The 25,975-nt window shown below is 47.9% G+C and overlaps 1 protein-coding gene across 3 annotated transcripts in view; it reads left to right on the top strand.

Annotated features, from left to right (window-relative positions):
* The window catches only part of NRP2 (neuropilin 2), a 117,394-nt gene that overhangs the window by 15,549 nt on the left and 75,870 nt on the right, over positions 1–25,975 (top strand). For all 3 annotated transcript variants that reach the window (XM_039218007.1, XM_039218009.1, XM_039218008.1), the window contains exons 2-3: positions 9–186; positions 19,919–20,100. In XM_039218007.1, coding sequence (XP_039073938.1) covers positions 9–186; positions 19,919–20,100 — 360 coding nt within the window. The remainder of the gene's footprint in view (positions 1–8; positions 187–19,918; positions 20,101–25,975) is intronic.

Here is a 25,975-nt window from a genome sequence, read left to right on the forward strand (position 1 = left end):
TCTTTCAGACTCAGCCTGTGGAGGTCGTTTGAATTCCAAAGATGCTGGCTATATCACCTCCCCAGGTTACCCCCAGGATTACCCATCCCACCAGAACTGCGAGTGGATTGTTTATGCCCCTGAACCCAACCAGAAGATCGTCCTCAACTTCAACCCTCACTTCGAAATTGAGAAGCACGATTGCAAGTAAGCACCATGTTGCGCCGTTGCGTGTCCATGAGGCACACACTCCCCGCCCCCCTGCTCCCCCCCCGGCCTCCCTCCCACCACCTCTGCCACCGAATGGCAGGACCCCCTATCCCAGCATCTACTCAACAATGGCCCTGGGGGGAACCTCAAGATGATGTGTACTTTCAGGGGAAATCAAAGCCTAGTGCATCCCACAGCATGGAGGAAAGAGCCTTCCTGAGTGAAGAGTGTAGAGAATAGCACCCCATCTTCAAAGGGGGCAATGTAGGAGAATTCCATCTGGGGGCAGGGGTGGACTACAAGATGCCAGCCCTTGACCTTGGGATTCACTTTTCCCCTGGAGATCTCCCCATTTCCACTGCTGCCACCGCATGTAGAAACCCCACCAGCTTCCTTAAGAAACTAGCAGCCAGATCTCCCACGTGGAGACATCTTTGCACCCAGACCTAGAGGATCTGGCTGCCATTTGATGAAGCAGCAGCAAGAGAGTTAAAAATCTGAGTCTACACTGGTAGGTCCAAGATTCGCATTGACTCTTGTTATCTGTGCTGCACAGGTTACAGTCCTGAAGCCAGTGATAGCGATTTATTTAACAGACACCGTTCTAATTGCTTTACAAATATCAATCCATCCAGTCTTCACAGTGGCCCTGGGAAGCTGGTGCTGTCAGGACTTGCATTTTGCAGATAAGCAAACTGAAGCCCAGAGAGGTTGTCAGTCACTCAAGACAGCTCAGCCGGTCTCACGGCATCACCCCTGCTGCCCTGGAAACACATAGCTTGGGAGATACCAAGTGGGCATTTAGACACCTGTGAGTGCTTTAGAAACACCTCCTTGACACCGAGTTCCCTCAAATGAAGGTGAAGGAGCAGGTCGCATTGTAATGTCAAGAATATGAACGTGCTCTGTACCACCTAGTGGGCTCTATCTGAAAGTCTTTGCTCATTGAAACAGCAGTGCAAGTTTTCTGTGCAGAAAAGAATGTGCCAACGATCCTGTTCTGCTCCAGACGTGCACCTGTGATGTGCCACTGCTCTGACATCTGTTCAGTGTCCCCTTACGATTCACGAGCAGGCGGGACTTTCCTTGTGGCCAAGGTGTTGCAAGTACTGAAAAAGTAGCGGGGCCGGCTGGTGAGAAAGGTGCAAGGGAGCAGGGCCTCCGTCCAGGCCGGCGCGTCCTTGTGCAGGAGACAAGGCCCCTCTTCATCCAGGGCTAGACTGAGAGGCGGTGAATCAATGTCACTGTTATCCTCCGGAGAAGGCTTCACACCTACATAATGGCTGTCTCCTAGCAAGAGGTAGTCTTCACTGAAAACCCGAGGGTTTCTGGGATGGATGCTTCATGTGACGAAGAGTCATAAGATGGATTTTCTAATCCCAGACCTCCTCTTGACCCAGTGGATGACACAGGGTAACTCATCGGTTCCTCTTTGTCTGAGTTAAAGGTGCAGCCTGATAACACGTGTACAGCATCTCAAGCTTGCTGATTGCCCGCAGTGGACGTTAGCTAGAGTTTCTATTAGGAGAGCTCCTCTCTCGGGTGTCTTTGCTTCCGGTGCCTTTGGCGGGGCTGCAGAAGGCTGGCACAAACTGCAGCGTAATGCACAGAGAGCTTGGGTCTGGGCTCAGAGAAATTGACTAAGCACCTCTGTCGACTGAGGGCCAAATTCTGTTATGCTTATGCCAGCAAATCTCCCAGGGAAATTGCTAAGAGGTCATCTTACGTATATTCATAGTGGCAGGGGGAGAAGGCATGGCTCTGGGAAGGAAAAGCTCAGGGAGCTGGTGAGCGTGGCTTAACACGTGTTGGGAAGTAGGAAAGGCCAGGAAAACACGCTCCTGCCCTATTTGGGGCCCCGGGGCCGCCTTCCTCACACAGGACTCAGCCCTAGGGATGGGGAGAACTCAGATCGCTGGGGTCTCTGGCAGCAAGAAGGGACAAGGGACAAGGATGTGGCCTCACGCTGGACTTGGAGTAGGGGAAGCAGGCAAGTTACAGGTTATCTTCTGGCTTATCATCCTTACTAAGTGGCTTCCTGTTTTTCTCCCCACTCCCCCATGGATGCTTCTGGCTTGAACCAAAAAGGTCAAGAAGGTCAGAAAGAAATCTTTCTGGGGTCTCTTTTCCCCAGCGTCAAATTGTCAGGAAGGCTCTGTGGGGTCAAGCCTCCACAGAGGCTTAACCTTGTTCTTAATTCTCTCTCCCTCCCCCCCTTTCCCCCTCTCTCCCCATTTCTCTGTCACTCTTGTTAATTTCTGTTATTTGGAAAGACACATCCGGTTGTCTGAACTCTCTCACTCTGCAAGGTATTCTTAACATTCTTCCCTGGCCATTTGCATTCAGAATAAATAGGCTCCTCCTCCTCCCACTGCCTGTATCTCTTGCTTGTGAGAGGAACAATTAGCCTAATTGAAGTCCTCGAAGTTCTGTCTTGTTCCTTCTCTCTTGCACTCTCCTCTTTTCATTCCAAGGGAGCTCCTGGGTTTGGAAAGCATTTACTACCTAAGGAAATTAGGCTCCTTTCTCTTTTCATTTCCGGTGCATGTTTCGAATTGGACTTGGCTCTCCAGGCCCATGGCGTGGATGCTCACCAAGAGAAAACTGCCAAAGCTGTCCTCCTGATGAGAGGGCACAGCAGCAACACCCCCGCACGCAAGGCAAGTGAGTAAGAGCAGCAGGAAAGAGCTGGAGACAGGGCGGTGGTCAGCACCTCCCCCTCGTGGTTCCCCATCTCAGTCCTGTGTGTGAAGAGGTTGCCCCCCGATCCAAGAACAGGACCCAGCCAGTGGCCCCTGGGCCCTTGGCTCTCTGTCCTTTGAAATCGACAGCCCAAAGGTTGAGGCTGTTGATAAATAAACTCCAGACAGACCTTTTCCCCCTAACGGTCGCTTATTAATTTTGTTCCGTTTAAGCCTGCTGTCTGCATGGAAACTTTCGCTCACAAGCCTCAGCTTTGCCTGAGTCAGTGCAATCCAAGGTCACCGCCATCTGTGGCGAGGTCCCCAACTCCTCCCACAGGCTATTAGCAGGAAATCAAAGCCCCAGCACCCACAGGCTGCTCTGGGGCCTACTCACCACCGGCCGTGGGCAGGGTCCAGAGGCCCTGGTGGCCCTGCCACATTGATGTGGCCAAGGGACCAAAGGGCAGGACTCGGGGCCATCTGAGCAAACAGGGGCAGATCGCCCATTCCCCTGGTGAGGAAAAGGATACTGCTGCCTTTCAGCTGAGTCATCAGACAAGAGGCTGAACATTAGGGCTTTAGAAACATGTACACAGAATCGAATCTGTCTCTATTTCTGAAATCTAAAATGTATACATTTTTTAAAAGCCCTCACTCACGTGAGTGTGAAACGTGGCTTATTCATGAGTGCCCACAGGGGCGTGGCATCCTCCCCATTCCAGAGGCTCAAATGAAACCAAAACCGAGACTCTGGGTCCCGTTAAGAGGTAGTTGGTCATTGCCAGATGAGTATCTTTAAAAGCATGCTTCACAAAGCGCACAAACCACCAGGAAGACCTGAAAGAACATTTCTCGTTAAAAAACAATTTTGCTGAGGCGCCTGGGTGGCTCAGTCAGTTGAGAGTCCGGACTACAAGTCCGATCTCACTGTTTATGGGTTCGAGCCCGACATCAGGCTCTGTGCTGACAGCTCAGAGCCTGGAGCCTGCTTTGGATTCTGTGTTTCCCTCTCTCTGCTCCTCCCATGCTCATGCTCTGTCTCTCTCTCTTTCTCAATAATAAATAAATATTTAAAAAAAATTTTTTTAACATTTTTGCTAAAAAAAAACCCACCTGAAGTTTCCACTAATGATTTTATGTGTGTGTTCAGCATAGCACTATCTTACATACCTTGTGGCACTAAAGAGCGGCACTGAATCAGAGCGAAATTTTTAGATGCCCTAGCATGCTCCTTTAAAGTTCTGATGTCTTTTTTCGAAAGGATTTCTGATAATGAACGTTCTAAGTCATATGCCACACTTCCCTGTTTTCTTAAACAAAACCAATACTAAGGGGAGTCAACTTTTTCTTGATGATTCAGGCTTCTAATTTTATTTTTTCTGTCTTTTTTTTAATAGTTTATTGTCAAGTTGTTTCCATACAACACCCAGTGCTCATCCCCACAAGTGCCCTCCTCCATGCCCATCTCCCCCCTTCTCCTCCCCCCACCCCCATTAGCATTCAAGAGTCTCTCATAGTTTGCCTCCCTCCCTCTCCCCAACTATTTTTCCCCTTCTTCTCCCCCAAGTTCCTCCTAATCCGCCTGTATCTGCCTGACTTATTTCGCTCAGCGTAACACCCTCAAGTTCCATCCACGTTGCTACACATGGCCAGATTTCATTCTTTCTCATTGCCGTGTAGTATTCCATGGTATAGATAAACCACATCTTCTTGATCCATTCGTCTGTTGATGGACACTTAGGCTCTTTCCATGTTTTGGCTATTGTTGAGAGTGCTGCTATGAACATTGGGGTACATGTGCTCCTATGCATCAGCACTCCTATATCCTTTGGGTAAATTCCTAGCAGTGCTATTGCTGGGTCATAGGGGAGTTCTATTGTTAATTTTTTGAGGAACCTCCACACTGTTTTCCAGAGGAGCTGTACCAGTTTACATTCCCACCAACAGTGTAGGAGGGTGCCCCTTTCTCCACATCCTCACCAGCATCTAGAATCCTCTGATTTGCCCATTTTAGCCACTCTGACAGGTGTGAGGTGGTATCTCAGTGTGGTTTTGATTTGTATTTCCCTGATGATGAGGGATGCTGAGCATCGTTTCGTGTGTCTGTTGGCCATCTGGATGTCCTCTTTGGAGAAGTGTCTGTTCATATCTTCTGCCCATTTCTTCACTGGATTGTTTGTTTTTCAGGTGTGGAGTTTGGTGAGTTCCTTATAGATTTTGGATACTAGCCCTTTATCTGATATGTCATTTGCAACTATCTTTTCCCATTCCATCGGTTGCCTATTAGTTTTATGGATTGTTTCCTTTGTCAGACTTCTAATTTTAAACTTCACTTTTTGTGACAGAGGTTAGGTACTGTCCTATTTCAATCAGGTAGTTTGAGGTTTGAGTTTTGGTTGACCGTTTAAACTTCCCAAGACTCAGTTTCCTCATTTGCACAAGTGTGATAATAACTACATGGCAAGATTTCTGCGTCTTGTTTATGTGGATACATGATGAATTAGCCACTGCGTTGGCATCTTTGTACTTTGCCATGGGGAAGTTTGTGACTTTTTCCTATCAGTACTGTTTGTTGCTTGTCACTTCCTGCCTCATGGACCCTTCCTCTTTTGACTTGTTTTATTGTGACTTGACTGATTTGTTTGGACTCTTTTATTGTGTTGCACCTATTTTGCTTCAGAAGGTCTTGCTGTCTATTGGGAAGTTTTGGTGCTGGGGTCTCAGCTCTGCCCCAAGCCAGTGTAACCCCAGAGCCAGCATGTCTGGTTTGCTTCTGTCATTGAGCTCATGGCACAGCAGGGACTGGGGCACATCCCCAGGGACAAAGTATAAGAACATTAGTGCTCGGGGGTTCCTGGCATCAATGGAGAAGCTCAAGGCTTCTTCAGAAAACATCCCCTGAAGCCCACCCGTGTTCTGCATATTTGAAGTTTAGGGATTTTTGGCCTCTAGCTAAGTGTCCTGGATAAGCAAGGTGCTCTTGCATTTATTTATGCCCAGCGGAGCCCTCTAAATCTCAGATGATGTGTCTATTTCTACCAAAGTAGGGGACGATATCTTAGAATGGTAGCAGTTTCCCAGGTTGATAAACGGACTGTAGTAAACAGAGGGAGCATGCCAGACCTCAATAATCTCACCCTCCCCACCCGGCCAGCAATGATTCTTGCACTCACTGAGCATCCTCAATTCCAGCCAAACAGCCAAAGACAACCTTGTATCTGTATGAGACCCTGTGAGTGCCCAGGGCTTGGACCCTCCTCCCTCTCCCCTCTGCAGTGTCCAGCTGCACACTCCCCTTCTCTTCCCCTCAATTTCCTTGATTCCTCTAGCTCTTTTATGGGTCCCAGTGCTGAATTCCCAGAGCATTGTGTATTGCCTCGATTTGCTGGCTTGCCTTTAGTTTATACGTGGTCAGTGTTGTATTCTGAGCATGTAAATCCTCTAAGGGCATGGACCTCATACTTCATTTCTATACCCCCGGCAGCTGGTCTTGGAGTACTGAGCAGGCACATGCAGATGATTGTTTCACTGGTGTTTTTACATGTGAGATGCCAGGATATGGGTCAGCATGGCATGAACGTGCATTGAAAGGCAGGCAGAGCTGTCTTCCTTATTCACCCAACTTGTGCTGTGACAGGAAGATGAGACGCAGGCATATGGAAGTCACTAAGCTCTTTGTGACTTGGCCTTTCACCAGCCAAATGGCAATAGACGATGCATTCAATCATAGTTATTAAACACCTATGATGTGCCACATGTGATGATCGCGTTGGGAATGCCGAGATGGCACATCGTATTCTTGGTCTTTGTGGAACTTAGAGTTTGGAAGCAAGTAAAAGATACGGTTGGGGCGCCGGAGTGGCTCAATTGGTTAAGCGTCCGACTTCGGCTCAGGTCATGATCTCATGGTTCGTGAGTTCGAGCCCCGCATTGGGTTCTGTGCTGACAGCTGGCTCAGAGCCTGGAGCCTGTTTCGGATTCTGAATCTCCCTCTTCTCTCTGACCCTCCCCTGCTCACACTGTCTGTCTCTCTCAGAAATAAATAAAACATTAAGAAAATTTTTAAAAAATATGGTTATCAGTGATAAAGCTACCACATCTGGAGCATCACCTATGAGCTGGCACTTTTCTAAGTGCTTCACATATATCATCTCATTTGATCCTTGCTTCAAAAAAAATGTGATGTCATCATTAACTCTTCCCATTTTGCAGAAGAAGGAACTTGGGCTTAAAGCAGTTAAGCATCTGGCCCAAGGTCCCACTCACAGAAAAGGCAGAGAAGGGATTTGAAAACAGAATGCCCTACTTTGCAACCTGTGCTGTTTACTCTTATGCTCTGCTCCCCCCGCCCCCGCCCTCCCAGCACTGTGCACGCTGACTGGGGATATGGTATGGGCATGTGATGTGAGCCCACAGCACTGAGACCGAGCTTGGGCTGGGGAGATCTGGAGAGATCGGGGAAGGCTCCCTGGAAGAAGTGATGTCCGCACTGATCTCAAAGAAGTTAGGCAGACAAAGGGGGCGTGTGTGTGGCTGGCGATCCAAGTGGACAGCATCAGGCCAGAGACAAAAAGGGAAAGAATTTGATGCCTTTGGGAACAAGAGTAATTGAAGGGTCATCCTTGTGGCTTGCTGATCAACAAAACTTCTCAGTGAAGAGGTACCTGAGCAAAGCTATTGAGTTTTATTTCCTGGCCAGGCGTCTCCCATCTCAGAGAGGGACTGTGGTCAGGAAGTAGGAAAGACTAAGAGTTTAAGGACTCTCTGCTGCTCTCACCCTCCCTGGCCTCTACAGTTTTGTACCCTATATCCAGGGACCCAGTCCCATCCCCGGGTTAATACCTGAACGTGGGGTTTGGCCTGGAAGAGTCCAGAAAACACTGATTTAAACTCCACTTGCCAGTTTACTCCTACACAGCACTCTCTCTGAACACACGTCTCTTTCCTAAGAATAGAGGGCAGGAGGGAGGCCACATTGCCCAACTGGAGGCGTGATTTCAGCTGGTGTCCACCTGAGTCTCTGGAAATCGACGCAGAGTGTAAATTCTCTGGTTCAGGAGAGTATCTTGCACTCAGGAGAGAGCCTCAGGTTGATTACTCATGACATTATTATAGATTTACTGCCTGCCCAACCACAGAAATATTCTCATTCCCCCAAGGAAACCACGAGTGGCAATTCTCTTCTGTATTGCAATCATCCTGCCTAATGACGGAAACAGACCCTCTGCAGGTGCGTGGTGCCAGAACAGATGGCCCCCGGTGCCGTGACTGTGGGGTTCACCTGGCAGCTGACCCCAGGTCACCAACTCTGACCAAGGACTCCACCCAGAACTTAGCTTGCAGAAGAAGCGGGGGGAAAAAACATCATAGACTGACTGCTCTCCTCCTCCTACCAAGGTTAAAGAGCAGTTGGGACAAGGGTTATTTTTGGCAGTTTGTTTTTAAATATGCGATGTTGCAATCACAACTCTCCAAATGCAAGCTTCGCTGCGGATGTCCTTCCTAACAATGCGTTTTTATCTCCTGATTGAGAAAATCACTGGAGGTTTTCTCGTACACAATGCCACTTGTTCTGCCTCTCAACCCTGGCACCTTCTCTGAAGCCAGAGGTCCCAGAGGGCAGGCGTCTCACCCCATGTAACTGCGTGTAATTCTCCCAGCTAATTACACCGGGTGAGAGGCTACCTTCAGAAATTCAGTGGGAGCGCAGGGTGTGGAGGGGTTAGAGAGGAGAAGGAAGGAGACCAAGTGAAGAAATGAGATTTTTCTAAAAAGGGATTTATGTATTTCCCTATAGTTATGAGTCCTATAGAAAATAATATGTACTCTTTGTCTTTTTCGGTGACACGTGGATTGAAACCTTTGGATTAAGAGAAACTCCATAGATAATTTAATTCCATTCTTGTACTTCTGCCCGGATAAATCATCCCCCCCAAAAAAATATACATATTAGCTGCCCTTGTCTTTCCTTCTAGAAAAGAGCTTCCATAATCGACCTTCATTATAAAACCTAGGGCCTCACAACTCATCTCAGTGATTGCAGAGTAGATGGTTGTATTTAATTTACATAATCAGAATTTTTTTTCCTAGAGGGAAAATCCCTGAAAAATGTTCGCTGGGTCAGAATAAAATTTTAAAAAAGAAGAAGAATGAAAAACGTGTGAACTGGGCTTAGGTTTGAAAAGCCGGCAAAGGACTTCATGCGAAAAAATCCACATGATTTTGGATGCTTCCCCCCGGCCCCAACTTCGTAGCCAGGCATCTTGGCGTTCTGTATATATGGGACCGGGTTCTCCTGTTACTCCCATTTAACAGGTGGAAACACTGAGGCTCTTAGAGATCTCACAGATAGTAACGGTAGAACTGGGATCTGAAACCCACCACACAGAGCTGCCTTTTCACACCTAGAGCTGTCACCTGCTGTGCCCATGCTTAGGTATCCGGGGCCTCTCTGATTGCCTGAGCCATCCTTGACAAGTCTTTGCTGTTTTTTACTCCTTTTCTTCTCCTCTTCCGGCCACTCAGTCCCCTCTGGATGCCAGCAGGGCAGTCAAGGAGAGAGAGATCTTTCTGTGACTTTAAATACAGGCTGGAGGCCTGACTCTCAGTCGATGGTGTCGTCTGCCCCCCTGTCATCCACCCCCTGATCCCCGCCAGCCCCCCTCACCATCCTCTTCAAATTCTCTGCCATCCCTCCACCGCCTCACTCTGCAGCTGGAATCTGAAGATGTGAGGGCTAGTAATAGAGTGTCAGCGGAAGTAATTGATTCCTCACACAGAGAATTCTGCTGCCTTCAGTGTCAATGGAGCTGAACCAGAGTCTTGGAGGTGAGCGAGACATGTAAACAGTCCATGGCTGAGCTGTCAGGGCGAAGCCAGACACACGGGAGAGCGAGCCAGAGGGAGGACGGTGGAACAAATAATTGTTTTATTGGGAAGGAAAGGAGTAAATAATATTTCAGCCCAGGAATTGGCAGTTCGAAAGAGACGGTTGAGAGCTTGCAGCAGAAGGAGTCGTGATGCAGGTTTTAATGGAAGGGTTTTTTCTTTGTCTCAAGGTAGGTTTCGTCCCCCCCCAGCCGCCCCTCCTCCCATTATCATCATTATTATCATTAAAATAATTACCGTAACAATTACGGTTGATGAGACCTGGAGTTTATAGAGCACCTTTCATCTAAAAGTTCAAAGTGATTTATCTGTGTGTCATCCCTGTGAGAGTGGTAGGAGGGTAAGAAAGTAGTTTTTTTTTTTTTTCTTTTTTGGTCTTATCTGCTGGGAAACTGAGGTCCAGGCAGATTCGGGATTCAGTGTAAGCCTCTGGACAGGCGGCTGGATTCCGTGGTGGGGGTACTGACTCCTCTCCTGGGGGATGCTTGTGTGGCCCTCAAGGCTCAGCCCCGCACGCGGTTCGTTCCTGCCCACGGTGCCCGGGCCCTCCTGGCCCCAGCTGTGAGGTCATGGGCAGCCAGCCAGCCAGCAGCCCGCGCACAGAGCAAGCGGTGTTGGAGGCTGCAAGGTCTGACTCCCCCCCGCTCCCATCCTGCTGAGAGACTTCCTGCAATCCGGTTCCCTTTCTCGTAGGAGCTGGTGTCCCTTCTAGACCTGTTTCTTCCTGGCTCTGTGGAACCTCCAGCCGAGAGGACCCAATATTCCCGAACGTTCACTCCTCCCACCCCCAAAAGACGCCGGCCAGTTCTTTCAGGATAGAGGGCCATGTCTGTGATGGGGAGGGGCGCGTGCTTTCACGAGCTCTGCGTAGACCCGGCCCTCTTGCACCCATTGCAGCCACAGTGCTTGCACAAGGCAGCCGTCGAGGAAAGCAGGGTTAGCCAGCGGCGGTTTGAGAGGCGGAAGCCGTTCCAGCTGACCGGCCACCGAGTGCTGTATTCAGAATGTCCACCCTGGCGTGGCAGCAGCCCTTCCTGCTTGGACATTAACGCAGGCCCATCGTTTCCACAGCAAGGTGCTTTTTTTGCACAGTTGTGACAAGGCTGCCCCTGGAGCCGGGAGAAGCTCTGAGCTCTGTAACCTGAAGCTCGCAGTGAATGACATCCAAGGACGGGGCCCATCACACCAGCCACGTATTCCCAAATTGTCCCCTGCTTGGATTCCTGCGTGGTACATTTTCCAGGCAAGCTCTGTATTTTCCAAGTTTTGTAACAGAGGCTGGATGCCAGCAAAGGGGGATAGAAGAAATGATCGGGAGCCCAAACCTTTAGAAAAACAGTTTTCTGACGCTGTGTTTGATTCCCTGGTGCCCGGTGCACCTCATTCCCAGCAGGCTCCAGTTTTTCGGACAGATGGGAAGGTGATGATTTGCTCTCACAATTAGACCCTCTGGGAGCCAGGGTTAGTGAGTGCCTGTTCCAGAGGGAACCGTCTGCCCGGCCAAATGCAAGGATGCTGCCAGCACACCAGCCCTGGGATGGTGTACTCCCATGTCCCCTCAGTGGATACCAGTCACAGAGACGTGATCCCTGTTCCCATTTCTGAGATGAGGCAAACTGAGGCATGCAAGCTGGATTGACCCAGGCCAGTGTAGGACAATTTAGGGAGTCTCGGGCCTTGCTGGGGTTCACCTTCACATCCAAGCACCAGCACACTGGTACACAGACATAAATTATGGGCTTCTCTTACCTCCTTCCTACTCTAGTATCATTACCAAATGCTAACAAGGGGCCCTTTAAGCTAACTGCAGGAGTGAGGATTTTATAGACGTGTACAGCAGACAGAAAAAAGACCCAACCGTCATGCTGAAAACAGCCTGCCCAATAGCCTTAAACTTCACGTTGGCACTGGTCGCCTAGAAAATCAGCCCTTACATAAGCAAACACGTTCCGTCCAAGCCAGCCTCCACAGTGCTCGCGGGTCCAGGAGTGGAACAGATCCATGGCCATACAGCCCCAGGAATGTGTTTTGCCTGGGAGCCAGGTCAGTGGGGGAAGCGGCGTTCAGCCAGGGGGTCAGGGGAGAAGGGCTGGAGACTTTGTCGTGTGCCCTTAGTTCTCCGAAGGTTCATCCACCGTGAGACTTCTCAGACACCCTGTCTGGAGCGGCCTCCTTCCTCACATTGCGAGGTGTTCCTGGCAGCCTGCTCCGTCAGGAACAATGAGATCGGCAGGCCCCTCTCCATCATCTCAGGGCCTCTGTGGAAAACAACCAGCAATTATAAATAGATGGTATTGTAGTTTCCATTTTCTTGCCTTCAAGGTTTTCTGGAATCATTCCTTCAGTTTGTTTTGGGTTATTTTCTTCGCATACTTCCTTTGCTGGGTGGTCAGGTTTCCTCCTTTCTAAAGAGCCACGGTGACCCTGGCTGTGTGGGGACTGTGGATAAGCTCCACACATCAGAGATTCGTGGTGGGAAGAAATGAAGGAAAAAAATGAAACTGCCAACAGTCGCCATGGATAAGGCAGCAACGCTGACACAGATACGCAAACAGATGTAGAGTCTTGGCACCATTTGAGTCCCGTAGTTATTTTACAAGTAATAACAATAACAACAACAGTAATAATAGCAGCAGTAATGACTAACGTTTCTTTATTGAAGCCTTACTGTGTGCCAGGCGCTGTGTTGAACTGTTAACATGCATTAACTCACCAAACAGAAGGAGGTTGAGTAGTAGTTGTTGTTCAAGACCCACTCACAGGTGGGGAGCAGGGTTGGGGGGGTTGTTTGAGTTTAGCCTGGGCTCAGAAACATGGGATTGAAAGGGAATCTCAAAAAACTTAAGGGATTGAAGCACTGTTGATGGATTTGTACAGAAGGTGGATTTTTAGAAACCCCCATCCCTAGCACTGAGGTTGGGGGGCATCGAGACTGTCTCTCTACCTTTATGACTTTTCATTCCATCTCCACGTGTTCAGTTTCCAAGATGTTAAGTGTATGTTACCTTTCTCTCCCCCACCCCCGCCACCCAGCTTTATACCAACAGGGGCAACAGTAAAAATAGCCAGGGGATCCCTGTGACTTTCTAAGGCATCCAGCACTCTTCTGAGCTCCTATGTACTTTGGTAATTCTTCCCACAATCCCTTAAGGTGGGGACTATTATTATGTCCATTTTATAGATGAAGAAACTGAGATTCAGTTTAAATGCCTTGCCTGCAGTCGTGCCATTAACGAGTGCTGAAAACCAGATGGGTTTACCTGCGAAGCCCATACACTACACCTCTCATAGTACACACAGGCTTGTTTATAACAGATAGGTTTCTCTATAACAGTAATTTAAGATTATGCTTGTCACAGACCTAGGAAAATGTGCATATACACAACCACACACAATTTCTGCATTTGACTTATCAGGGTTTCCTCACCCACTGAAACTCATCTGTGGACCTTACTAGACATGCACAGGCTTCAGAATCCACGCTCTAGATGATACTTTAAGAGCTTATAAATACACAGGATACTGTTTTCTCACTCGATGGACCATATGTTCACATATGGGTATATATGTGCTTATAAAAATACTTCACTTGCAAAAATTAATATGTTATCCCATCTGAACACTTAAAAGCAGAACTGGGTGAATCTTGAAACCATGAATTCCAAGTCTGCTCACTGCTTCTATTGGTAAGATTTGTCTATTAATTTTGGCAAGTCCCGTGGGCTTTGTTTAAACAAAACAGCTAAATAAAAAGAGCAAGATTCTGTTAAGTCTCTAACCGAAACCAAGCAGTTTCTTTATACCCAGTACCTTCTAAGGGTATTGTACGGTGGCAAGCTGTTATTCTTTCTGCTCTCAGATCTTCAGCCAGTAGTGAGGCAGAAGGATGGAGGCAAGGCCAGTATGCCCAGCGTGAGACCCCCTGGATCTAAAGCCTGCCTCTGACCTGGGCGGGTCACCTGGCCTCTCTGAGCCTAGTTTCTGCATCTCTAAATAGGTGATAACCATAACAGGGTGTGGTGTGTATTCAATGAGGACTAAATGAAGGGCTATCTAAACTGGGGTCTAGCCTGTAATAAATGCTCAATAAATGATCAGTACTTTTTCCTGTTGATATTCCCATTGATGTCCCGGCTTCTTATGAAATGGGTGGCCCCGATGAAAGGGAGAAATTCAAGGAAATGACATTTGCTTCTTAAAATAATGTGCCCTGACAGTGAGCCGCTTTTTCCATTAAGGCTGGATTTCACTGTTGAGCTGGAGACCAGGTGACCTGGCTTTGGCCTTGAATGGACCAGAGACTTCACCATCATGCAGACCTGCCCACGGTCTCTTTGTGTCTCAGGCGGCTTCTTCACTGGGAAGTTGTACATGTTGCCTTGTTTTTCCCTCCTATTTTCCCTGCAGGTTTTAATGTAAGGATTAATAAGACAGTGTTTGTAGATGTCTTTGAGCTTCCCAGAAGAAAGGCACTCCAGGAGGTGGTAAATTCTCTGGCCTCCATAATCTACTCATGAAATATGGAACTTTGAAAGTGTGAGAAAAATCTCAAATCACTTTGACAGCATTTTAATTATAGTTGATTTGTTTGCCGCTAATAGTGAAAATGCTGTCAGCATGATTTGAGATGTTTCTTCCACTCAAAATGTTATATTTCGTGTTTTCGAGTCATGAGGCAACATTTCGGTTTCCAGATAAAACCAGAATAGCTCAGCGAATGTGTTAGAACACAAAGGCGAAGATCGCAAAATGGACCCAGTGTAGCCAACCTCTCAGAAAATGTTGTCACAGAGTGAATTCTTCCAGAATTCCCCAACCTTAGGCCCCTCATTCGTGTACTCCACAGAAAATCGTGAGCCCTCCAGGCACCGTGCAAGTACAAGAGATTCAGCCGTAAAAAGGCGAGGTCCTTGCCCTCATGGTGCTGTCTATCTAGTGAGGACACAGATTCTAGACAAATAAACAAGTATATTGACAAGACTTGGACAGATGAATAGCTATCAAGGCAATAAGCCGGTGGTAGCGTAGAGAATAAGGGCATGCTGCCTGAAGTAGGGTGGTCAGGGCAGACTTCTCTGAGGAGGTGACATTTGCCCTTAGAAGGATGAGACGGCACCAGCCAGAGAGAAAGGTAACAGAGTATCACAGGCAGAGAGAAGAGCAAGTGCAAAGGCCCAGAGGCTGGCTGGAAAGAGCTTGCCGTGTGCAAAGTGTGAGGTCTTAATCGTTTGTGATACAAGCAGCATAAAAGGAGGCACTGACTGGTTGGCAAAGTTTGAGACTTCAGGACTTGGCTGGGCACCCGGGCTCTGATGTCTAGTGGATCTTGCAGCACAGGCTCGGTTGGCTAACCCGGTGTTTTGGTGGCCTGCTGGGAAGTGTCAAGCGTGGATAGAGTTACGGGAAGTAGAATGCCTCTTTTCATGTTTGCCTTGGTGATGAGAGGAAGGGATGAGACTGTTGCTTTTTCATACCTCTCCCGTGGTCCCTGAAAATTAATTCCGCTGTCAAGATCCCCACGCCCCAACTGTGGGTTTGGGGAGAGAAATTAAGACTTTGAAGTCGAGGAAGAACAGACAGAAAACGTTCTCTAGACAAATGCTCAACATGCAGATGTCGGAATCTGTGAGGAGAAGAGGAAAAAGGCATTCGGGAACCATTTTGGAGAGAAAGAGAAAGGTAGGGGTGGAAATGGCTACTTGAGCTTAGGAAAGTAAATAGATGAATAAAATAATAAAAGGTAGCGTGAAAGCTTTGGAAGGAATTTTTTCATTTGAGGGTGATTACGACTAATGAAATGCAAACACAGTAGTTAATAGGTCCGTTAGCTGGTTTATGTTTTCTTCCGGAGAATGAATAATGTGTTCTAAGAGGAATGGCTTTTCAGGTTATCCTACCTGACTGTCGCTGGGGTAAGCCCCGGGGTTAGACCCCAGATTCTTTTACCACACAAGCGCTCGGTATCAGATGCTAGATGCGGGACCATGTTTATTCCAAGGCCACCAACTTCCTGATCCTCTGTGAGCTCTTCCAAATGAACCTGACGACGCCGAAATTTCTAAGGAGATTTGCTCCAGCTGTAGCAAATCCCTAATAATAAAAAATTTTCCCCAAATGAGTCAGTCACACAGGACGTGAGACGTTCTCTGTGAAGTCAGCATGTCATCTGGTGTGTGCCCTTTACACAGAAAGCTGAGCCAGAAGACCTGGTGGTTAACTGGGGCTTGTCCACAGGGGAGATCCCGGAGGCACTGGAAGTGGGGGCGAAGTGGGGGGGCCGGCTAGCCACCCAACTGTCACTCTGGGCCCCTTTCCCCTCAAGCAAACCCTGATAGGAAAATCCAGTTTTTCTAAGGAGTTTAAGTGAGAGCTGATGACTTGCTTCACAAAAGGATTCTCCAGAGAGGTCCTTTAAATAACAAGCTCAGAAAGAAAATGTATAGTGTGATTGATTTATAGGAACCTTTTTCAAAAAATGCATCCCTTCGCTTTCTGTGTATGTAAATATCTACATATTTTTGTACATATATTTGTAGCTGCCGGCATTACAGAAAAGGATTTGGGGTAGTGTGTTCACTGAGCCAATTGAGGCCAGCTTATAGCTCCGGCGTGTGTTAGGTAGCCCTGCTTCATCGCTGATTGGGTTAATCCCCTCAATTACTCCTTGGGTGATTAGGCAACCAGATAAAACCCTCCCTTTCTGATGAACCAGCCAGTGGGATGTCAGGGCCTCTCTTTGTCCTTTCCAGAGAAACAGGCAACAGAAACACTGGAGGTATCTGGTGGTCTTTTAAAAAAATGTGCTTAAGCATTTACTGAGTGTGGGCCATGTCTCTGGCACTATTGTAGGTGACCCAATGCCGTGTCTTATTTAGTCCCCGCCACGGTTCTCTAAGGCAGGTGGTGATGGTGATGCTGATGGTCATGAGGGTATTTACATTTTCATCTGCTGCGTTCTGAGAGCCGGGTTATTTTCCTCAGCTCTCCTACTTTGAAAAAAAATCTTTTTATCTTATTTTTTCTTTTCTTTGATTCTATTATGTCTTTATTTATTACTGAAGTGCGTTGACATACGATGTTATGTCAGTTTCAGGTGTACGATGTAGCGATTCCACAATTGGATACATTTCACCCTGCTCACCACCATGGTGCGCTTACCATCTGTCACATGAAAAAAAATTCCTAATGTTAGCAGCATTATTTTATATATTTGCAGCTTTTTAAGAAATGCAAGCCCATTGTAAGCAATTCAGATAATAGAAGAGAACAAAGAAGGAAGTAGAAATTACCAATTATTTCACCACCCATATATATCTCATTACTGTTCATATTTTAGTATGTAGTCTTTCAGATGTTTTTCTTTATGTAAATGTAAGAATGTGTACATGTGTGTGTATATATATATTTTTTAACACATGCTTTTTTAAAAATCTATTTTTAATCTAACAATATATCATGGCTATTTTCCCATAAAAACAAAATATCTGGACCTACAGCATTATCTACTATAGCAGTGGAGTATTCTATTTTATAAATACAAAATTGATTTTACCCACCCTCTGTTGTTGGATATTTAGATATGATGCTGTTTATAAAGAAGTCATCTTTCCACTTTTCTTTTTTAATTTTTGTTTAATGTGTGCTTATTTTTGAGAGAGACAGTGCGAGCGGGGAAGAGGCAGAGAGAGAGCGAGACGCAGAATCTGAAACAGGCTCCAGCCCCAATGTGGGGCTCGAACTGGTGAACTGTGAGATTCTGTGCTGAAGTTTGATGCTTAACCGACTAAGCCACCCAGGTGCCCCTACTTGCACAAAGATGCATAAACATCTTTGCATAACTGTCTGATTATTTTCTTAGGAAAAATTCCTAGCAGCAGAATTGCTGGATTAAAGATTTTGTCATATTTCCAACCAAATGCACTCCAAAATGTTTTAATAGATGTTCATTCCACTTATACTGCATCTCACTTGCTGTATCTCTTCGCCTCAGAAATGGGTGTGGGAATACAATAAATCACAATTGACGTTCACTGAGCAGTCACTAACTACCAGGCTCAGTACTGACACTTTATACGGATTAGGTTGGTCATTTGAATCTCACAACAACCCTAGGAGGAAGGTTCCAATATCCCATTTTACTGTCATTTTCCCCACTGCTAAGGATCAGAAAGGTTAAGTAACTTGCCTGAAGTCACCCAGCTAATAAGGCTGAACTGAGATCCAAATTCAGTTCTACTTCTGGGATTCGCTGGGGGTGGAGGCCAGGGGGACGGGACTCCTCCACGCACATTCATACATTGGCTGCTCCAGGTGAACTGGATAATGTCTGCTTTGCTGGACACAGCTGGCTTCTCCACTGTTGTGTACCCTGTCAGGCATCCCCATTACTCAGCAGACAGTGCCTGCCCAGCAGTGCTTACCTCAGTGTGGAAACAGTAAGGAGGGATTTTCCAGGAGGTTTGGGGGATTTCCTCTGAGAATAAATTAAGTGTCTTTTCACTTTTGTTTTGGAAGTGGGGAAGCACATTTTCAAAGTCAGCATCATCTCCTAAACTGAAATCACAGCTTCCCCCACCCCCACTGCCTTGCTCAGTCTGTAGCTATCTCATCAGAGCTCCTGGGGAGAAACTCTGCCATCTTGTCTTCTCCAGACTAACCAGCTTCTGTAATTCTTTTGACTGTAGGATTCCAGGCCTGTGGGGTCCAAGATTGAACTAATCCTGGTCCACTCCTCAGACTTCCTTCACAGGCCTGTTTACTCATAAGCATCTGTGCAATCTGAAATACGGCTCCTGGGGGCTGCGTCAAGGCCTGGGGCCACTCCAGCTCAAACAAGCCATTTCTACAGGCAGCCAGATCCTACGGACCCATGTGTGTGGCAAGAGCCTGCAGGCACATCCCAGGGAGAGTAGCTTTTCCAGTATCTCTCTTTACTCCCCCACCCAAAAAAAGAAATGTTCTCCATGTTGTTTTAATAGATTGATGGAAAATAAACAGGGAGAGAGAAGGAAATGGCTGGTTGTTGGTAAATAATCGTGCAGTGGCCAGCAATTTGCAGGGAGCTGGTGGGGAAGGAATGTCCCACCTCAGCAGCTGAGACAGGGATGTTTACTGGGGGCCCAGAGAAGGAGCATGGAGTCGTCACAGCAAGACTCTTGGAGCACCAAGCCTGGATATGTGTGCCTGTGCAGATAAAATGGCGCCCGTGGTGTGTGCGCCATTCCACGACCGGAGCCAAGGATCTCTTTGCCGTGTCTTCCCCAACCTGGGGCCACTCTGATTCCATTTGAAATGAGCTCAAGCTTCAGAACAGGGAGGGCAGCCTGCCCTGCAGCTTGCTGAGGCTAATAGTTGTTTGCTCGTCGACTCTGGGTCCCCGGGGATTCACCCCCTGCTTTTGGAGAAAGGTTTTTATTGCCTTATCTAATATGATGCTGATTCCTTTTAAAAACGTGTTGTTGACTAGACATTGCTGATGTGGACTTTGCAGAGTCATCTCAAGGAAGGAGGGCGCCCGTGGTTGGGAGCTTTTGTCACTAACAATTAAAGATAAGGGAAGAGGGGATGACCCAGGAGAAAATGGAAACATGGGAGAGAGGGCAGTAAAGAAAACAAAGATCCCAGGAATGTCCCTAGTGCGCCTGGCTCAGTGCCTAGCACCTTCCTTACACTTTTCATTCCGTCTCCAGCCCAGCCTTCTGAACTGGATATTTTTATCCTCGTCTTTACAGATGAAGAAATTGATCTCAGAGGGGTTAAGTAACTCGCAGTGATGAAGAGCTAAGACAAAATGACTAAGATTCAGAGAGATCATGATGGAAATAAAAGTGGTGCTACGGAAGGAAGGGAAAATGTTTGTTTTGAGATAATTTGATAGAATGATGCTACTGCTTTTACGTGGGCAAGAGATAAAGCCTTAAAATCTAGCCATCCACTGAGGCGCCCATTCTGTCCGTGGCTTCGATAAGGCAAAGCAACTTCCTATATCTAGGTTCACCGGACTATACAAACAAACCAAAGTGCCCTTTGTTTATCATCCTGAAACACCTGAACATCTAGAAATGGAAGGCACAGGAGCTGGAGTGAGACAATGGTCCCTTTCATCTCCCGAGTGTGATCGTGGCTCACATGTGTCCCTTTCTCCCATTCTCACATAGGTATGACTTCATTGAGATTCGAGATGGAGACAGTGAGTCCGCAGACCTTTTGGGAAAGCACTGCGGGAACATCGCCCCGCCCACCATCATCTCCTCAGGCTCTGTGCTCTACATCAAGTTCACCTCCGACTACGCCAGGCAGGGGGCAGGCTTCTCCCTCCGCTATGAGATCTTCAAGACAGGTCAGTGTGGTCATGGGTGGAGAGCGGGCAGCTGGGCGTCTCCAAGAAGACAGGTCGCCGCCATCTGTGTCTTTGGGCGGGGCACTGTATAAGGGAAATGTGTGAGAGTCGTATGTGCATGGAGGGAGCCCAGGGAGACGGATGGGAAGAGCTACAAAAGTTGGAGTTGGAAGAGAGGTTCAGGGTGACCCTGGAGACAGACCAAGATGAAAACCCAGTTTAACCTATGATCCAACTGGAAAGAGTGCTGGGGGCTGCCTGTCAGGCAGACAAGCATTTGTTTGTGGTACCGGAAGAGTAGGAAGGTCAGTTAACTAGAGAAATGCGTTTGAAAAGAATTGGATGTTTGTGGGTTTTTAAAAATCACAATAATCTTCATGGGGGAAAAAGCAAAACTCAGTTGAGTTTCCTCCTAATTGCTTCATGGTTTAATGTTGCCTTTATCTGGGATTTCATGGGCAGAAGGACATAATCTTTTCAGTAGTAAGAGTCTCCAAAGATCTTTACTGTGATCCTCCCAGTGGGGTCATCCAGGAGCGTTTAGAATCAAATGTGGCTCCTAAGAACTCCCCTTGCTGATCCATTTTACCACTTCTACCTGCCGAACCCCTCCTTCCTAAGTTCAAGGTATAGCTGTCCACTGAAAGGCAGTCAAAAAGATAGAGACAGAGAACACGTCACTTCTCTTAAGGCGACTGCCTGCTTTCCACAAGGTCCGCCTTAGATTACTTTAGGCCCTGACATTATGCGCCCATTCTTATTTCCAGACCTGGATTGAGCCAACGTTTATTCATAAGTCGCTAGTTCAGGATATGCACTAAGGCACTCCAAGCAGCATGCCCTTCCTTCCGGTGTGAGAGCTCATTGTCTTGGGGCTGAGCAAAGCAGCCTCCAGCTCTCCCCTCACCCCCAGCCCGCTTCCCAGCCTCACAGGCTCCCACCCCGTCTACCAGCCTGGCCCCTCCGGAGCCTCCGTTTTACAACTTGTGGACAGAAGCTGGTACAAGGGGAGGCTGGCTGCCTTGTCATCAAGAGGCCCAAGTCCGACGCCTCTTGAGTTCAGTGTAAGGGGACCTATTCATATATATTTTCCTTTCACTAAACAGTTCTTGAAAGGAAGTGGGAGCTGCTGAAAGCACTTTTTATATCCACTCTGTCTAAATATTTGTCAGATTTGTCTGCCTGAGAGCAAGAACGGAGAATCGAATGAAGGGGCGGGCGGAGGGAACTCTGTCAGGCATCACCAGGCCCCAGTGGGAGCACGGACTGTCCCAGGGCACAAGTCTCAAGAAGGCCCGTCGGTCACGGGTTACCATGCTCCCAACCCACATGAGGTCATAGAGACTGACAATGTGTGTGTCCAGTGTCTCGTGAGGCTGGGGTAAGGCTCCTGAATTCCTTGATCCACATTCCCTAGAGTCCTGCGCAAGACTCAGTCCATGCCACCAGCTCAGATGGAACATTCACCATACCCTCTTCTGCTGGGGAGCGTTCGGGTAGAGAGAGGCCAGAAAGGAATAAAGCACTAGAAGAGGGCCAAACAGGTGGGGAAACCCTCAGCACCTAACAGATGCACCGTAGATGTGGATGACCATAAGTCAATAGATATGTAGATTGAAAGGAAAACTGTAATATGAGGCAGAAGGCGTAAGCGCTAAGTAAAGGTATGATTAACGTGCTATGGTTATGAAAATGAGGGCTCCACTGAGTGGGTTGGCAAGCAGGGGATCTGGGAAGTCAATTAGAGAGCAAGGTCACCAGTGCTGAAGCTGTCACTCAGCTCTCCTGTGCTGACAGTGAACAGAAAACTGCTCCAAGCAAGGTCTTCCAGGGAGGTGGCCAAGTCCAAACAAGGGTGAGCAGGACCATTAAAGCTCATCTCTCTTTCATGCTTCCTGACTTAGTATTTCACAAGGGATGATGCCATATTCTCCAGAAAGGGTGAATGTTAACCCTAACCATCGTGCAAATTTGAAGGGACAATGTTAAAAGTTAAAATGCACAAGAGGGTGTCTTAACTGAGCAGTGCTGTTTTGAGGACAGTTAGTCTGTGGATGTCTAGACACAATGGTGCCAGCCATGGAAGGTGGTTTCGGCATGGAGCACCAGGGCAGCCTACTTGAAGGATGAGGACTCCCTAAAGACGGAGGACAGAGATTCCTGTGGTGGGAGAGAGAGCCCCGCCGACAACTGCCATATTTCTGGGGAACGCAAGAGAGAAAATGAGAGCCCCATGGTCTTCTTGGGAGCCGCTGTCACCTGCCTTCATGCCTGCCTGAGAGAGAAGCCCTCAGCATGAAGGCCAACCCTGTGGGAAACACATACATGTGCAGGCCACAAAATTCAAAGCTGGAAAGTCTAGGAAGATGAGAGTTCTTCCAGATGTCATGCCCTCCGTGCACCCACATTTCCGCTGTGGGAGTCCTGAAAGAAAATACACAAAATTTACGTCATCCACAAAACATGAGAGAAATGCGTGAACATGCTGAAGAAATCCAAACAAACACAGCTATGTTTGCTAGTCACATTCATAGAGAGAGAAGCGGTGGGGTGGGGGTGAGGGGTGGCGTACGACTCGAAACACAGATACACAAAATAACGATACAGAGGACTGTGGAAGCCTTTGACAGCACATTGCCCTGGCAAAGCTCAGCTGCTGAATTCTACTGACAGACACAAACCCACAGTTCAGGTGCAGAAGTTGGGGGTGGGGGAGGAATGTGGCTTGAGTGCAAGGTGTACATCTGCCCTGCGTGAAGTGGTTTATAAAAGAGTCTATATATTACCAGACTGTCCACATACAAAAGAGCACACCGAATAGCTTGCAGACTTAAAGGAGCTCGAATTGCCAAATCATGAGCAGGACAGAGAAAGGAATTTCAAAATAACTTAAAAACTAACATTGGGAACTGAATCACTGGAAAACGTGGTTATTTCATCTGTTCATTTTCTGATACCCTCTTGACCAAAGTTCAAGTTCAAGATTTCCACCCTGGTGCCCAGTGACATTTCAGAAACTGACATCTCTGGGGTCATTTGCAGAGAAAACTTGGGAGTGCCCCCCTGCTCCTACTCCCTGAACTGAATTCACCTTTTGGGGTCAGGCCAAGCTCAGTTTGGATAAATCCACCACCACGTTTTAAATAGCTTTCTGCGTGTAGATTCTTCCTTCGCTTGCAGAGTTATTGTAAAATTTATAGTGGAAAAAGACGGAGTGGGCATTTTTCACACCAGAGTCCTTTGGTATGAAATCATTCGCTGCAGCCGACATCCTCTAGCTCGTGTGGACAATCTGAGCTGAGTGAACCTGAGTATTTGTTGACTGGGCTATTTTTTTTTAGCCTTTGATTCTTTTCACACATTGCAGAAAAGGATCTTGGATGAGGTAGATGTCTGCAAGACTCCCCTTTTGTCCCAAGATGGTCACCCTCTTCTGAGATCTCTCCTCCACATTTAACATTCAGCTGCCTGCTTTCTGACACTTTGACCACAGTCCAAACCGTAAGGTGGCACAATTACAGACGAATGCACCACTGCAATGGACAAGTCTGACTGTTCTGCATAAAACGGATAAAACTGTTTTTCTTCCTCAGTTAAAATAAGCCAGAGAATATACCCATGTATAGCCATGTGTCCGAGATAGATACATACGCTTTTTTGGTGCTTTTGTTTGTTTGTTTTGCCATAAGAATATCATATTGGGGGCACCTGGGTGGCTCTGTCGGTTAAGTGTCCGATTTTGTCTCGGGTTGTGATCTCGCAGTTATGAGCGAGCTCTGCGTCAGGCTCTGTGCTCCAGAGCCTGGAGCCTGCTTCAGATTCTGTGTCTCCCCCTCTCTCTGCCCCTTCCCCACTTGTGCTCTGTCTTTCCCTGTCTCTCTAAAGTGAATAAACATTTAAGAAAAAAAGAATATCATATTGAAAAACTCAGACCAGTCAAGTGCAGGACCTCAGAACCCTGGAAACCATGGCTACTTAGAATGTCATATTCCCTGGGCCTCTCTTGGGCTTAATAGGTGTCCATTGTGGGAGAAACCAAAGAAAGTTTCCACCCAAAATTCCTCACTCCTGTGTGGGGGTGGGGGAGGATTCAGCTGGCGGGGGGAGTGACGGGGAGGGGGAGGAATTCCCCTTGCCCTGGAAAGGAATGACAGACAGCAAACTTGAGGAGGGAATGTCAAGATGCCTTTTCCAGCTCTGGAAGCCAGTTGTGGATAGAGAGTTAATTTCCTCTGGCTCAGTGACCCACATGGAGAAGGCTGCACAATGGCAATAAACACTAACCTTTTCAAGATTCCTCTCAGCCCCCCAAAGACCGGCCAGCTGGCTTGGCTTTGCCAAACTGCCTCATCCCAAACCATTGAGGAGGCCCTCCGGAGCGTGGGGCTTGACAGTAAACAAAGCTGGCGGCTCAGGGGTAAACAAACTGGGGAAAGGCCGGCGCAGCTCAGCCCCCTGGACCCAGCTGCCCAACGGGCCACCCCACCCGTGACTGACGGAGTGCAGAGCCTCAGAGATGCATCGCTTTAGGGAGCCTTGGGAATGCTGAAAAGGTTAGCTCTCGCCTTTCCCCCATCCCCACGCTGCCAGGGCACAGCGCAGGACTGAAGGGCGAAGGTGATGGATGGGCAGGTAGGGATGCTGGAATTTCCGGGCCGAGGCTAAAGGAAGTTGCAGTCTCCCTTCTCCCACTTATTTGCATGGCACCTTTTCCAAGTCAGATGTGTGCGCTTTCCAGAAAGCCATCATCAATAAAGAGCCTCGCGGAGGGCCCTGCTGCAGGAGCCTCGGATAAAGACATCGCTGAGGGCTAAGATCAGCGTATTGACATCACGCAGTTATACTTCAGTGGGATCCCCAGAGGACACTTCCTGCCAGTAAACACCTGGTTTATCGAGTATTTCTGTATTTTTTCTTCATGCTTAGAGTGCTTATTATCCTCCTCATAAATCCTGCTACCTTTTTTTAAATTTTAAAATCAGTGCCTAGTGAAATCAATTGTGATTGTCCAGCTTTTACATCCACGGCGCTGACTGGCATCACCTCTGGCCCCTGCCGCCCCGTGGGCCCAGCGTCCCGGGACCGGCCCAAAGCTCACGCTGGCCAATGGTGGCTGGGTGCGAGCACATGAGGGCCCTTTTCATGTGACTCCACCTAGAGGCATTCGCAGATCTGGTGGCTGTAATCCCCTTGGAGCTCTTACTGCCCTCGGAGCCTGCACCGGGATGCGAATGTGTGCAGCATTTAATAAGAACGCCTCCGTGAGTCCCAAGAAAGCAGACGCAAGAGCTTTGGAGAAAAACAAGGCCATCCGTACCACAAAGGAACCAGAAGCCTTCCAAATGTCAGTACACTGCCGCGTTTTTCCTAACTTGCTGCTGGAGCGGCCTTTAACATCCCCAACGCCCTGCTGTGATCCACCAGCTACAAACGTCGATTGTTAATTGTCTGGCCACTACAGAGCAGCTCGTTTTAATATAGTCATGACATGAATGAGACCCGAGCTCCCCTTTGCCCCTCCCCTGAGGCACCTTGGATCTTGGAGGGAGAAGGGGGCACTGAGTTGGCTCTGGGACAATAGGGGTTAGTGTTGAGGTCAGCAATAAATAAGGGGTAACATTGTTTTCCCTGCTGGCAATCAGCAAGCCTTCCTTAAGGATTGAAATAACTTACATTTCTGGAGCAAGCAGCTGAGTAATTGAGAAAGAAGACTCTGTTCCTCTTTTCAAGGGAATCTCTCCCTTTCTCTCTCTCGCTCTCTCCCTCCCTGTATCTCACACACACTCTTCTTTCTAACCCCAACTCCTCAATGGCTGAGCTTCCTGTATTATGTAGAGCAAGCCCGCTCTCCTCCCCTAATTTCTGTCCTAAAGAA

The sequence above is a fragment of the Hyaena hyaena genome, unplaced genomic scaffold (assembly GCF_003009895.1).
Source record: "Hyaena hyaena isolate Hyena2069 unplaced genomic scaffold, ASM300989v1 scaffold_729, whole genome shotgun sequence".
NCBI classification, from domain to species: domain Eukaryota; kingdom Metazoa; phylum Chordata; class Mammalia; order Carnivora; family Hyaenidae; genus Hyaena; species Hyaena hyaena.